The sequence below is a fragment of the Ambystoma mexicanum genome, chromosome 1q (assembly GCF_040938575.1).
Source record: "Ambystoma mexicanum isolate Mex_15411 chromosome 1q, UKY_AmexF1_1, whole genome shotgun sequence".
Taxonomy (NCBI): Eukaryota; Metazoa; Chordata; class Amphibia; order Caudata; family Ambystomatidae; genus Ambystoma; species Ambystoma mexicanum.
Genome location: NC_090922.1, coordinates 62,336,725 through 62,351,420, shown reverse-complemented (window position 1 = coordinate 62,351,420; position 14,696 = coordinate 62,336,725). Strand labels below are relative to the sequence as shown.

At 45.7% G+C, this 14,696-nt stretch overlaps 1 protein-coding gene across 3 annotated transcripts in view; it reads left to right on the top strand.

The window, feature by feature from the left end:
* The window catches only part of NFAT5 (nuclear factor of activated T cells 5), a 1,479,138-nt gene that overhangs the window by 1,431,223 nt on the left and 33,219 nt on the right, over positions 1-14,696 (top strand). For all 3 annotated transcript variants that reach the window (XM_069635522.1, XM_069635523.1, XM_069635524.1), the window contains exon 13: positions 8,960-9,203. In XM_069635522.1, the coding sequence (XP_069491623.1) occupies positions 8,960-9,195 (236 nt within the window). In that variant the 3' untranslated portion in view covers positions 9,196-9,203. The remainder of the gene's footprint in view (positions 1-8,959; positions 9,204-14,696) is intronic.

The following is a 14,696-nucleotide window of genomic DNA, read 5'->3' as shown; positions in this document are numbered from 1 at the left end:
AGGTTTTCCCCACAATTCTCTGTCAAAAGAAATGGACAATGTTCAGTAAAAGGCCCTATTGTCACCACTACTGGTTTGGACTCAGGATTTATTACTGGAGTGCCTGCAAACCCTACTGAGATATTTTGTCGCCCTGACAGAGGTATTTCTGGAACCAAGTGATGATCTATCGAGCATCTCTGTGCCCCGTGTCTACGAGGAATCTATGCTCTTCATTCCCAACTTTCATTTGTACGAGTAAAAGCATTTTGATTTGGCGCCTGGCCCGGATTTTGTGCACCATTCCCTTGACTATTCTGGTGCTGCTGCATATGGTTTATATTATGGCCATTTGTTCCTGGATGCCCTCTGTGCTGTCTCCTGTGACCATATCCGCCTCTAGTTTGCAAGTGTGGGCATTGTGCCTGCCAGTGTCCTTCCTCTCTACAATATGCACATTGGTTTAACCCCAGAGGCCCTCCATGCATATTTAAATTGTCCCTGCTCTGCACATTTCCCCTTCCCCTGTTATGTCCTGCTACCTGCTGAAGTAACACTCCCACTATTGTTCGCAGGGCTTCTATTCTTATCTGTAAAGGGTACTGATTACATATCTCATTTATTTCGCCCACAGAAATCCTCGGGCTTGACATCCATCTCATTGTTTCCCGCATACACACTCGCAATCTTTGCCTATCACCTATCTGTCCCGGTGGTGGCAAGGATTTCTGCATATAAAACCCCATCGCTTTCTTCCTACTTCTCTCAATCTCTTTCCTCCTGTACCCCAGTGTGGCAAGTATTTCAGAATATTCTTCATCAAGTTCATTCTTTAATTCAAACAGTCGCTTCACACGTTCTTCTATTTCCTCATCTCTCCTTCTACAACGGGCCAATGCATTCAAATCCAACAATCGCTGAGGTGGTAACTTCCCAACTAACTTTTTCCATTGCGCCGACAAATATTCCCCCATGCATTCCAACAATACCTGTTTTTCGTTGCTCTTCCTGAAGTCATGTATTGACGCTAACGTGGCCGTCCCATCGTTCTCGACTATATACATTTCCGCCTGCTCTTGCAGCTCACGCTTTCTCTCCTTGCTAATCGCGCTGCGGGTCACTCTCATACACTCGCTTTGTTCTAATTCGCTTATGGGGGGCGTAGTCGGAACTGAAATACCCCCTTGAGTGGAAGGCATGGAAGGGGCAGTGGGCACGGGAGAAATCTGCTGGCGCTGTGATCGTTGTGAAACACTTGGAGCTGGCTGACTAGAGGGCGGTACCATTACTAATGCTGCCTGTGTCTGTATTGGAGTTGGAATTGGTCTTGAACTGCCAAATCTCCTCTTTCCACATGAAACGCAGAAAACGCCTGAACTGGGGAGCGACTGGAACTGTCAGTTATGCGTCTTTCAAATCTAGAAGGGCTAGCCAATCGTCTTTCCTTAGGAGGTCTGCCAATAAGTGCATCCCCTCCATCTTGAAGTGCCTGTACTCTAACCATCCGTTCAGTTCCTTCAGATTGATAACTGGTCTCACCTTCCCTTTGCGGTGAACCAAAAACATGTTGCTCAGAAAACCCTGCGCCTGAGTCTGCGCCCTCTCTATTGCTTGCTTCTGCCCTAGCGCCTCTAATTCTGCATCTAAGAGAACTTTCTCTTCTGCCAAGGAATGCATGCGCTGGGGAGGCCAGGGCTGTGTTGGCTCCTGTATGAAATCTAGTTGGAAACCCTGGACTGTCTGCATCACCCATGCGTCTGCTGATACTGCGCACCAGTTGTCTATGAAAAGCAGTGTTTTCCCTCCCACCGGGGGATAACCTGTGGCTCCCGTTCTCACGTGTGGGGCTATTCTGGTGCCTGAAGTATCCTCGTCCTCGACGCCCTCTGAAACTTCTTCCCCGGCTCGGGAAGAATGCATCCTGTTGGCGTGATTCCCAGTATTGGGCCCTGGGCCCTTGAGGTCTTCTGTTGAAGTTGAGGCGGCCGGACGAACGACCTCTGCTGCGACCGGCCCCTGCGAAAACCCGAGAAGGGAAAACCTTCCTGATTGATGCCTGGGCTCTCTCGAGAGCGGTGTAGGTCCCTACAAATCTGTTCATTTCCTTGATGAATGTGTCGCCAAATAGGAGACCCTGCGCTCCTTCTCCCGCTTCGTATGATGCTAGGTCTCCCAATTTGTTGTCCACTTTCAACAGTGCAGACCTACGCCTCTGTGTCGAAATCGCAGTATTTGCGTTTCCTAAGAGGCAAACGGCTCTCTGAGCCCATCCAGCCAGTGTTTACGGGTCTACTGGCTCCCCAGTGTCCTTGGCCCTCTCAGCGAGGTCCATGATTTTTCCTATTGTGCCTGTCAGATCCAACACTTTATTCTGACAGGACCGCCATGCGCGATCCATTCCTCTGTGCGTGTCCTTAGCGGCCCTTGTAATGAAGGTCAACATTTTGGGGTCAGGTTCCGGGGTCTCAGCCACCTTCCCCGTGAGCTCTAGTCTGGGACACTCTGATTTTAATCTGAACCTGATCTCCTTCTCCAGAGGCTTTCTGAGTTTCTGGGACATGTATAGCGCCACTCTTGGGGATGGCGCCCAATCGGTGGTCCTCGGATGCCTGATGGCATCAGGCTCAAGCATATCAGACATGTCCTCTTCGGGGTTTCCTTCCACCACGCTGGCATCTTTTCTCGTCTGTCTCTTTCTCTACGATGCTCTGACAGACTTCTCACGTCTTCCTCCTGTTCCTCATATTCATCTGAGGAAGACGGTGTGATCCCTATGTTTTTCGCCCCTGGGGTAGGGGGTACGAGGCTGGGCACTGCTGACCTGGAAAGGAACGCGTCCTTGAGCCTGTCGAAGGCGTCAGCTGCCTTTAGGGACTTATCTCTCTTCCCCATGTCTAAGCCCGGGGGGGGTAGAAGAGTGCTTTCTCTTCCGGGCTGCTTTACACCCCCTTTGTTCTTTATGTAGAGGCTCAGTGGTGGAGGTCCCCTCCCCTGGGTCTTCAACTCTGCCAGCTTTTGTGCCCAAAATATCTTCAAGGACTTATAATCTGTCCTGAATAGGCTGGACCCCTTGAGCTACTGCTCTCACAAGGGAATCCCCTAATACCTTTTTGAAACTCTGGGAGAGGTCGAATTCTTCCTCAGGTAACTCCTGCTCATGTTCTGAGTACTCTTCCCAGTACTCCTCTCCTCTGTCACAGGCCATCACTGTATGACAGTAGGTCTTGTCAAGAGCTGCTTGTGGGTAACTTAAACTGCCTTTGTAACAGTGCAGCTCACGAGCGTATAAATTGTTTTTTTTTTTATGCCTCTCTGAACGCTCGTATCAGACCAAAATGCTCCGTGTATTCATCCGTCCTACCGCTGCTCACCCATGGAACGTTCGAGTAAGGAACGTTGCCAGAGCCGCGGTCTCCTTCCGCGCATGCGCGGAAGCTCCAATGTGCCTGCTTTCAGTTCCGCGGCTGCGGACCTACGCGCTTTTCACGCCTTAGCCGTCAGAGGGAACGGGCTCCCCCAGGCGAGCAAGATCACTCGCGGGATGCCCGTTCCCTCAATGCGCCCTGTCACTCACGAAATCGGGCGCTGATGCGCGACGCACACGGCCGCGCTCTTATTAATACGCTGCGCTCGCGAATAAACAACATATGCGCTACTGGGATTAATACGCTGCGCTTGCGGTATCAAATAAGTACCCTACGCGCTACACAATACGTCAGCTTTGAACACATAAGCCTTAATAGAAAAACCTCACATTATCATAACATGAAACGCTTAGCTAAATAAATGGAACACTTAACTGTCGAGCCTGCAAAAAAAGTAGAGGAAAGGACCTAGAGTCAGAGGAGTTTATACCAGACAAAGGACTACCATTGGTGGACAGAAAGGAGGCTAGGACTACAGAGCCTATAGGATTCTTGGGAAGGATAGTTCTTGTCCTTATGCTTTGTTTGTTTTTGTTTAGGTTTGTTTTTAAGCCAGTTGGGCACATGTTCTTAAAACAAAAACAAAAAAACTGTTTGAAAAGTAAGTTTTGAATTGCTGTTGAGCAGTAATTAAAGAAGTAAAAGCATAATGCTCGCCTCCGTGTCTTTAATAGAATCAAGACTTCCTGCGCTTATCACATGGGCAATCTGTATTATCCTGCATAAGCCTTCTGTTGGAGGGTTGTCTACTTTTCTAGACTGACACATCAGTCAGAGGGTGAGCGCTGTGGGGGTACGGCTCTCTCAGGGTTGGGACCTGGCCCCTTTTTGACCAATCTTCAAGACATCTGTCCAGACCCTGCCTGCCCACTTCCTTGACCTTTAGTGACGTAGAGACACATTATCCTATGTTATTAATGAAAAGTGCAAGCACGCTACTTGTTCCATGCCCAGTTTATCCTTGTACAACTGAAAGGCATGATTTAAATGTATACTTCCAATGAACACATTATAGTTCAAACAGCATTCAAGTTTTTAAGCACAGGTATAGAATATGATGTAAGTCACTTAATCAGATAAATGTATTGTGAAATTGTGATATGATGTAAAATGGTAGAAAGTTAGAAAATCACAGAAAAAGTATTACACCAAAGAAATACAAACTTCGCTTTATGGTCAAATCAAATATTAACCACTAGAAATCCCTTTTAAAATGCTCTATAAAGGCATTTTGTAAATATACAATAGTTTCCATGCTAACAATTGGTCTCGCCCAGTGCAATCCACTCATATATAATGAAATATTTGAAGTGCAGAATCCAAGAACAGTTTGCTGAGATGCTTTACCTTCAATTCTAAAGCCTCACTTAGCTACAAACAGGTCTTCAAATATGCATTCTGGGGCTGCATTCACAACCTACACTGACCCTTTGTAATGGGGAAACTGCTGCTTGACTTTATTATGCTGAATCTCAAAACCTGCAAAATGCGCCTTTATGGTACACAATGTGTCACCTTGAAGTATAAACATACATTATTGCTGCACTATTTAGGCATTATAAAGAAGATATCTGGGGCTGCCTAAACACAGCATTGTATTCTATGATGGGAAGGTGGATGGATACTTCTATGCATTGGATGTTCAGCCGTTGCACTATACTTTTATGCAGTGCACTTTGGTTTTGTAAGTAGTGCGTCCCTACTAATCCAGGGTATGGCAAGATTGTTTCTGGTGATGGCCATTGCTAGCTCCTTCCACTGCCAAGCACTGCCAGTCACCACTTGTTGTTTTCCGGTATCCCTCACCCGACATGACACCTAATGCCAAGTGTAGCACAGGCTGGTTTGCTGTTGCTTATAATATATCCATCTGCCCCTTCAGCACTTTGTGTCTTGAACACTCTGAGGCAATACATTTTCCTGAATACAGGTTTATACCAGACAGAGATAATGTCTTCTGTTAGAGGAAAAGCTACCATTGAAACATGCTCAATGGGGCAACAAAAAATAATTTACTCCACATGTTTATGATTTAGCGATACACTAGAAAAGGTTTGTAAACAATGTTTTGTTTGTTTGATCCGGGGTCTGCAACCTGTGGCCCTCCAGTTGTTTTGACAACTGCCATGATCTCTCTCCCTAAACCAGTGGTCTTCAAACGTTTTTGGCTTGGGCCCCCCTGAGCAAAAAGTGTGCAGGCCGGGACCCCCCAAAAATGACAATCTTGCTACCACCACAGTCCGGCTGGTGAGGTTTCTTAAATGGAGGGGCATAAATATTTCCCCTGGATATGTCATAGAGACTGATTGTAGTGAGGGAGCCTGAACCAATCAATCAAGGTGGGTTAGGGAGGTTTGGGGGTTCTCCCCCTAGCAATTTGTTTTAAATAATGTGTTAACATGTTGCATTTTTAAGCTTTGGAAAAAATGCAAACCTGATAATTTAAAAAAAAAACACAGAAAACAGGAAGCCCTAAATATGTTTGATCAAGCAAATGAAGGTGGGTATCCTGTAGAAAGGCCTATCGTGGATACAAATCCCTTAGCTTGCTCAGCAGTCACACTTTTTATGGTGCTCCTCAAATCGTCTGCATTTTAAATATCACACTTAACTAATATCATGGTTTAACAGAACATGCGGGATCCAATTCCTAATAGTGTAGGGAGCTGCAATACTGTGTGTTGTGGCCATTAAACTATATGCTAAATCTGGCTCCAGCATGCAATGAATATCGTGTTTAATGATACCATTTACCTGCATACAGCGATCGTTACACTACATTTCTTTCTATCTAGAAATGTAGTGTAATGATAGCCGTATGCAAGTAAATGGTAACATTACACTTGATATTCATTGCATGCTGAAGACAAGATTTTTGTTTAATCTAGAATCTACACTGGACTCTAGATTCCCCCAAACAATTGCATTTAAAAAATAAAGAAACATTTCAATTCAGACTGTGGGCGTGCGACCCCCTGGACATGAGGCTGCGGCGAAGATCTGCTCTCCAACCTTAACTCGAGCATTCCCTCTGTCCTCATCCTACTTGATCCCTCCTCTGTAATCGACACGATCAACCATACCACCCTGCTCAATTGTCTCTGTGACAACCTGTGTATCACTGATCAGGCTCTGGCCTGGCTGACCTCTTTTCTTTGTGATCGACCTTCCCAGGTACAACTTGGTTCCTTCTTATCTTTTCTCTCTCTCTCCACATGTGGTGCCCCCAGGGATCTAACCTCTCGCCCTGGCATTTCAACCAATACCTGGCAACTCTTGCCTACTGCATCTCCATTTTCTGCTCAACTTTCCAGTGCTATGCTGATGACACCCAACTCATTTCCAGGCTTCCTTCAGCCTCCCCCTCTCCTTCCCTCATCTCAGATTGTCTAATCGCCATTCAAAATAGGTGTGCCGCCAATGATCTATGTCTAAATGCCAACAAGAACGAGATCCTCCTTATTGGTCCCTCTCCTTCCTTTCCTCTCACTCTCTGGCCAGCCTCCCTTGGCCATCCTCCTTATTGGTGCACCATCTTTTCTTTCTTCCTTTCCTCTCACTCTCTGGACGGCCTTCCTTGGCCCGCCCCGTACCCCCACTTGTGTGGTTAAGATCCTCTGGGTTATCTTTGACTCTACACTTTCCTGCTCTGCTCACATCTCTGACGTCTCCAAACAGTCAAACTTTTTATTGCACCTCCTTAGAGATACTGTGCCTTTCCTTTCCTTCCCTCAAAAGCTGACTGTCTCCCAAGCTCTTGATCTCTCCAGACTGGATTACTGTCACAGCCTCTTTCTTAATCTACCTGCCTCCACTCTTCACCCTTTACAACTAATCCAGAACAGGACTGCAAGACTTGTCCTTGGCCTCAAACCCTGGGATCGTATCTCTCCAGCCTTCATTGTCTCCCAGTAGATGCAAGGATTACTTTTTTGTCCACAAGGCTTTCTGGAACCTGGGTCCAAAATACCTTCAACTATCCCTCCGTAAATACCTCCCCTCTCGAGCCCTTCTTTCCTCTACTTCTAAATCACTCAGAGTCAGTCGTTTTTCAAAGAAACGAGCTGGGGGCAGATCTCAGTCTTTGACTGGTGCCTCCATTTGGAGCAGCCTCCAGGCCACCTTGAAACTGGAGGAAAACCATCTCTGGTTCCGGAAGCACCTTAAGACCTTCCTCTTTGCCTCTGCCTTTAGCCCCCTTGTCCCCTGTTGATCTGCTTCTTCCCTTGGCAGTGTGCACCTGGCCACCCTCTGTCATTCAGGCTCAGGTACCTGCTCACCATGCCACCCTCCTGCACTGCCTCCAGCCCCCCCCCCCCCTGCACTAGGTGTTCTGTATGTGTAACCATACAGTCCCCCTCCCACCTTTCTTCTGCACTTATCAGATATACCTTATCTGACTAACTTTCACCTGCCACTTTCTGGCTGCACTACCATGGGTTATCACCCTTATTCATTTATTTATTTTATTTTATATGTTTTGTGTTTCTCTCCTCTGCTCCACACTTTCCACTCCCCCTCCTTCCATGGACTACGCCCCCCCTCTTTTTCCCTTTTGCATGCACTTACGCTTTCTTAAATGTCACTGGGCCTAGTAAGATTGCTGTTTTTCTTTTTGTTCTCCCTTGTTCCCCTCCCTTTTTGCATGGTCGCGCTCTGAAACACTTGTGTGTGTGCGTGCAATATGAATAAAATATCATTTCATCAGTAGAGCCAAAGGCTGCAGACCCTCTGTTAGATCATTGTGAGATGACATTAAGAGTTGTGGCTCTTATGCACAGAGATGAATTTGAAGTCCACTTTAAAATTGCAAGATTCCTCTATTCTGTTGCTATTAAGCACATATTACTGGCAGGTACCCTGCTTTGAGATACAAAATAGTTATCTCGCAACATGGCCTCAGGGTTTCACGTCTACTCGTTCATGAACAGTTTTCTAGTGATGAACCCTTCAGTTAGAGGTGATAAATTCCCTTTTGCATCCTTTGAACTTCTGTTTGGAAGACCATATTTCTTACTCTGGGATGGGTTTTCCCTCCTCTTCATAATTTAAGAATAAATCCCTGCCATTCACCCTTTAATACATTGAACCCACCAAATTTCAGAAGTGTGGTCAGTAAATGTATTGTGTAAAGTTTTCTGTTAGACTTAATGATAGACTGTATTTTGTTTCAGATGTCTTTTTTTTAAATTGTGCATTGAATACTTTTGTATATTAAATTATGTCTACAACTCTCTTCCCCCTGTTTTCCTTGCCTCGATAGCGCTACTAAATCAAACAAATCTGCAAATGTTAATCTTGCATTGGATTTCGGCTGTATTTAATGTTAGTTGGTATGCACTAGCTATACTGTAGACTGGTAGAGGTTTGTTCTGTTTCACAACATATAGAAGACTGAAATCTAGGCTGTTTTTATATTAATTTGTGATACACAGTTTAAGGGAATTGGTCTAAAAATCGTGATGGTCACTCCGACAGGTATATGAACATAGTAAGGCATCTTCATTCACAAATGACTTGTGGTACTTAATCTTTTTTAAATGTGTTCTTTCTAGACTGCAGCCAGCTTCTATCACCAGCCCAATCAACAGTGCCAGATGAATTGATGGCCCTCAGTCAGGAAGGACAAGCACAGGATGAAGGGCAATCGGTTGCAAAACTCTTGTCCCAGCAAATGTCTGAAAGTTCTTCACTTTCATCTTCGGTCGGCACCAACCCGAACATGGAAAAAATAAATGACTTGCTGGTTTCTTTACAGAACCAAGGGAACAGCATGTCTGGGTCCTTTTAGCTGGGAACGTAAGTAGATTTGATGGCCTTTGACCTAACAGAATATTTAATGGTTTTGTTTTATTTTTGTATCCGTTTCTCTGGAGCATACCTTACTTACTCTTTTACACGTAATTTAATTTCTAATGGATTGTGACCTGCCACAGATGCTTCATCTTAGATCTACTCCTGCAGTAGCAGCACACTTTGAAAATGTATTCACCAACATGGGGTGCCATGCGGCTTCAGTGTCGAGATTCCTAGACACTCCTTGGGGTCTGGCCAGATGTGATATCTGTGTTGAAACAAATTGGCAGCACTGCACCTTGTCCTCAGTTCCTTGTTTACGCATGCTCAGCACGCTCATTCAGAACGTTTCACACCACAGAAAAAAAATCTGTTTTACTCCAAATCGACTTTTCCCATAAAATGCAGACCCCCAGGCTTTCTGCTTTCATACATTGACTACAAAGCGAAAATGTTGCTTACAGAGCCTCACAATCTGTTTATGGTTTCTCTGCTCCGGTCATGAGACAACCGATTGTGGTTTATGTCAGTCGATGACGCCGAAAGCTCTGAGGAGACAGTCGAAGCTGGCTTTAATAGATCCTCTTCAAAATCTCTGTGCTCTACTCCCTTGAAGGAAAGAAAATCTGAGGGAAAAGAACCTGAATTGACCAATCAGTCTCCTGAGAAAACTTAAGAGATTGAAAAAACACAGTTGAAGGTTGCATTCCTCCTCCTCTTTCAGAAAGTAGAAGAGACTTTTAGACATTCTTCATTTGACTCTTTGCATGATGGGCATTTTAGATTTGCTCCTCTATGCGCTCCGGTGGACAAATGAGAGGAATTTTGATTAAAATGCTAGAGGTTTTTGAGATCTCGACTCTTTCGGGTTGCTCTTCAGAGTCAGAGATGAAAAGGAGAATGGATCCCACCGCGCTTGACAAAGCCAGCAGGAACTCTGACTCCACCCATGAAGAAGCCCTTGTTGGTATTGACAGCTCCGGCCATCTCAAAGCTCTGCAATGCTGTATCGGTTCCCCTGTCGAAGGGTGCATCGAGCGTCAAAGGCTTTTTGATGTAGATCTATGTACCGAAGTGCAGAAAGACTTAATTTCGTCTCACACTTGAGATTTCTGACGACGAAGTGGGTCAACTTCCATTTGAAATGGAGCCGTTACAATTTCCCGACCCTCCTGAGGAGTTTATCTTGTAGCATGAAAGGATTTGAAAACTGATATTCAGGACATGTGTGAGCTTGACACTTCCCCCTCCGGTGGATTTTTACCAGCAAGATCCCCCATTCTCACCCCAATGCTGCATGTAGGTCAGTCATAGAGAAAGTTTCTGAAGCCCTGGGATATAGAGTCCTCCAGTCAAAAATGTCACAAAGTATCACTAAACTGACTTCTTGGATAAAGGACAGCTGAAGAACCCAGTACTTCCTTTTCATGCAGCACAAAAAAACCCGCTAGTTGAGTTATGCAAAACCCTGCTTGGTGCCAGCAATACAGGGTGATCTTGTCAAGCAAAAAGAGTCCACAGCTCCTGAATTCTTGTCAAGGCATCCAAACCCAGATAGTTTGGTCATTCAGGTGGCCACCTCAGGGGCAGTCTGCAGCCTACACTACCCCCGGATAACAATGACAAGAAGGTTGGTGCTTGGACAAAACATTTTTTTGCCTCATGCAAAGCAGTCAATGCTTCATGTGCTGTAGGAAAGTACACCCACACATTGGGGGCTTTTATTGAAGAAGCAGTAGAGCATATTTCAGAAGGTGAGGAAGAGAAAGGAAGGTTACCTAAATAGTATTGCAGATGGGAGGAAGGCAATGTGCCACGCTCTTCAGTCTGGTCTAAAAGCTTCAAATGTCTGGCCAGACTAATTGGCACAAGCTCAATGTTGAGAAATGTTTCAACGGTCAGAGTCTGGTTTTGAACCCGATGTTCAAGCGAGACTGCTTGATATGCCATTTGATATCTTAACCTTTTTGGTACCAAGGTTGATGACAGCCCTGAAAGGGAGCTTTAAAATCTTTGGGGGCTACATTTTGGCAACAAACCCCTCAGTCCATACCACCAACTTGTAGAATGATACCTTTGCACTATCGTGGCCCTTTTGCCCAAAGAGGAAAAGGTCAAGCTCCTGGAAGACAACAGATTTTCTAAACCTGCAAGAGTTAGGGGAGGAAAAGCCACTCAATCCTCCGCTGCTACTGTCTCATCGGGGCACAGCAACATTGACAAATCTCCTGAGCACCCCTTGCATAGCACTCAAGTGTGGTGGGGGGCATCTGATACAGCATTCTGTAGAATGGTACACCATTACTACGGATGCATGGGTAAGACGGGTAGCTACACAAGCATACTGCCTACCTTTCCTAGACATCCTCCTACCTGCCCTCTCCCGCCCCTTGCCTCCGAGCTCCCAGATCTGTTGCTCCAGCAGGAGATTTCTTCCATGCTGGAGAAAGGTGCGATAAAAATACGTGCCTCTAGCCGCTAGCGGAAAGAAACCAGGGGGACCCATCTTGGATCTTAGGCACTTGAACAAGTTTCTCAGGAAAGACACATTCAAGATGGGTAACACTTTTGCAGATCCTCAGGCTCTGGAACTTATGGATTGCTGTCAATCGTCCTCCAGAATGCTTACTTCCATGGGCTGATACATCCCAATCACAAGAAGGGCCTGAGGTTAGTGATTGACAGCTCACACTACCAGTTTTGTGTACTGCCGTTCGTGCTCACCTCCGCCCAATGGTCTTCACCAAATAGTTAGTGGTGGCAACCAGTCTAGAACCAGTCTGACTGATCAGGGCATGCTCTCTGGAGCAAGCCCGAGATTACCTAAACCACTCAGGCCACTTTCTACACAAGCTGGGCTTCTCCCTCAACTTCAAGAAGTCCCAGATGACACCTTCACAAATGCTCCAGTTTATCGGTGTGCTCCAGTATTCCTCCTTGGGAAAGGCTTGTGTTCCTGAGGACAGAGCTCTACGCATTCAGCAGAAAATCACAAAATTCTCACACAATCCCGACAGTAGCCGTTTTACTATTACTGTGTCTTATGGCATCCTGAATCTTTCTGGTGGTGGTGTCCAGACTGAAGATGAGATCACTTTAGCTGTCTCCCAGATATCAGTGGTCAGTTCTCGGGCTTCATGACAGACTCTCTACAGGTCCTGATCAAGGTCTCTCCGGACGTCCTGTTGTGGTGTCGCAGGAAGAAGGCGATGGTAGGAGAACCTTTTAGCAACCTTGGCTGGAAGTAACCATACTCCTGGATGCTTTGCTGAAGGCCTGAGGTGCGCACCTGAACAAGTTCACGGTGAGCAGACTGTGGTCTCCAGCAGAACTCCACATAAACCTCTTGGAGATGAGGGTGGTCACACTGGCGCTGATGGCCTTTTTGCCGTCAATACAGGGGAAAACATTTGTAAGCATAGCAGATGTTAGTGTCCATGCACAACCTCAACAAGAGAGGGGGAGTAGGATCATTACCACTGTGCAGGGAAGCAATACACCTCTGGTTTTGGACATTAAAAAAGGAATCTTTTTGTCAGCGGTTCATATAACCAGGTAGGAAAATATGATGGCAGACTCCCTGATGAGGGTAAGACTATGTCTCTCATGAATGGGAGCTGTGCCAAGAAGTCCTTACAGAGATCTTCAGCCTCCGTAGAACCGCAGAGGTAGATCTGTTCTCATCCAGTTCCAACAGGAAGTGCAAGCTGCTCTGCTCTACTCTGTTCTGAAGAATTTCCCCTGAGAGGCGCAGTTTGTGGTGGATTGGAACTTTCCAGTTCTATACACGTTCCCACTGATTCCTGTCATACCTCATCCAATCAGGAGATTGGGAAGCTTTACAACCACCATGATCCTGATAGCCCTGGACTTGGCCAGGAGGACATGGTATTTAGACCTTCAGGACTTGATCCTCTGCCCTCTGTGATGCCTTACAAAGAGGGTGGGACCTACTCTGGCAAGAGGGAGACCTAATCCTTTATCTGAACTTCAGCACACTCAATCTCGATGCCTGGCGACTCAGAGTATGCAGTATAGGGACTGCAATCTTCCAAAGAGGAGATGTTGCTTTCGACCAGAAGGCCAGCAACAAAAGACTCTCTACTGCTGTAGCTGGGAAACAATTGCAGCTGGTACAGGGCCAAGGATTGGGACTCTTGTAATTTCACTGCATTGCTTGCTTTCCTATTATACATAGCCCAGCCAGTGCTACAGGTGACTACAGACAGGGGATATCTAGTAGCGCTTTAAGCACACATGCCTTTGATGCTTCAATTCTTAAAATGGCTAGTAAACCCTTTTCCCCAAACCCCCTTGTGGTGCTGCTTTCGGACTTGAATTTGCTCTCATCTTTCTTAATGGGAGCCCTGTTCGAGTGGAAATTTACCCTTGTCCAGTTAGTCTTATTTCCTGAAAAATAGCCTTTCTTGTCACATTCACCTACCTACAAGCCACCCTTTACTATCTTTTCAAGGGACAAGGTGACTGTAGGGGTGGATCCATATTCCCTCCCTAACATGGTGTCTGAATTCCACTTGGTGCAAGTAATTCATTTACCATCCTTTTATCCTCCCCTTTCATCTGTCTAAAGAAAGTCAGAGGGTGCATAGATTGGACCTTAAGAGCCTTATGTTGCTATATTGCAAGAACAAGTCATTTCAGGACAGGGGGCCAACTATTAATGGGCTACATTGGCCCAAAATCGGGAAAACCAGTAACCAAGCAAACAATGTCAAGATGGATATTCCTAGCTATGTCTGAATGCTACAGTGTAGCAGGCAAGGCCATTCAAGAAGGACCGAGAGCACACCCTACTAGAGCAGCTACTAGCAGCTTCTTCTGCTCTCCAAAGAGTCCCAACTCTGGATATATGTCAGGCAGTGACAGGGTCATCACTACATATATTTGCAAAACATTATTGCCTGGACACGCTATCAAGGCAGCATACCAGATTTGCAGAGTACTCTGACAGAATGCTTTAAGATAGGATTGCAATGCGAGTTGCTCTCTTTACCTCCTCCTAAAACAAGGTTTACTGCTATGGGAGTCTATCTAAGATGAGGAATCATTTGGAGGACACAATCCATTAGAAGAACAATTTACTAACCTCGTGTGTTTGTTCCTCCAACTGATTCCTCATCGCCATCCCATTCTTCCACTCGATAAGAGCTCATTACTTGTTTACATCTTTCCTGCATTGGAGCATGCCCCTTATTTTTTTTAAGTAATTCATCCTGGAAGAGTATGAAATAAAATGTTCCCAATGCAACTGAGAATTTGGGGAAAATTAGAAAACTAGCAAAGCAGTTATGACTGTTTTATATCAATGCCGATTTCACATCCGTCCTGAACCCAGAGGAGCGTCGAGGAACCTAAATACGGAAGCTGCACAGCACCACCTTATGTCGAAAACATTTCAGAAGTTTGCTGCTACCACAGGAATATATCTAAGATGAGGAATCGGGGAGGACTATCCATCAGAAAGAACATTACCTG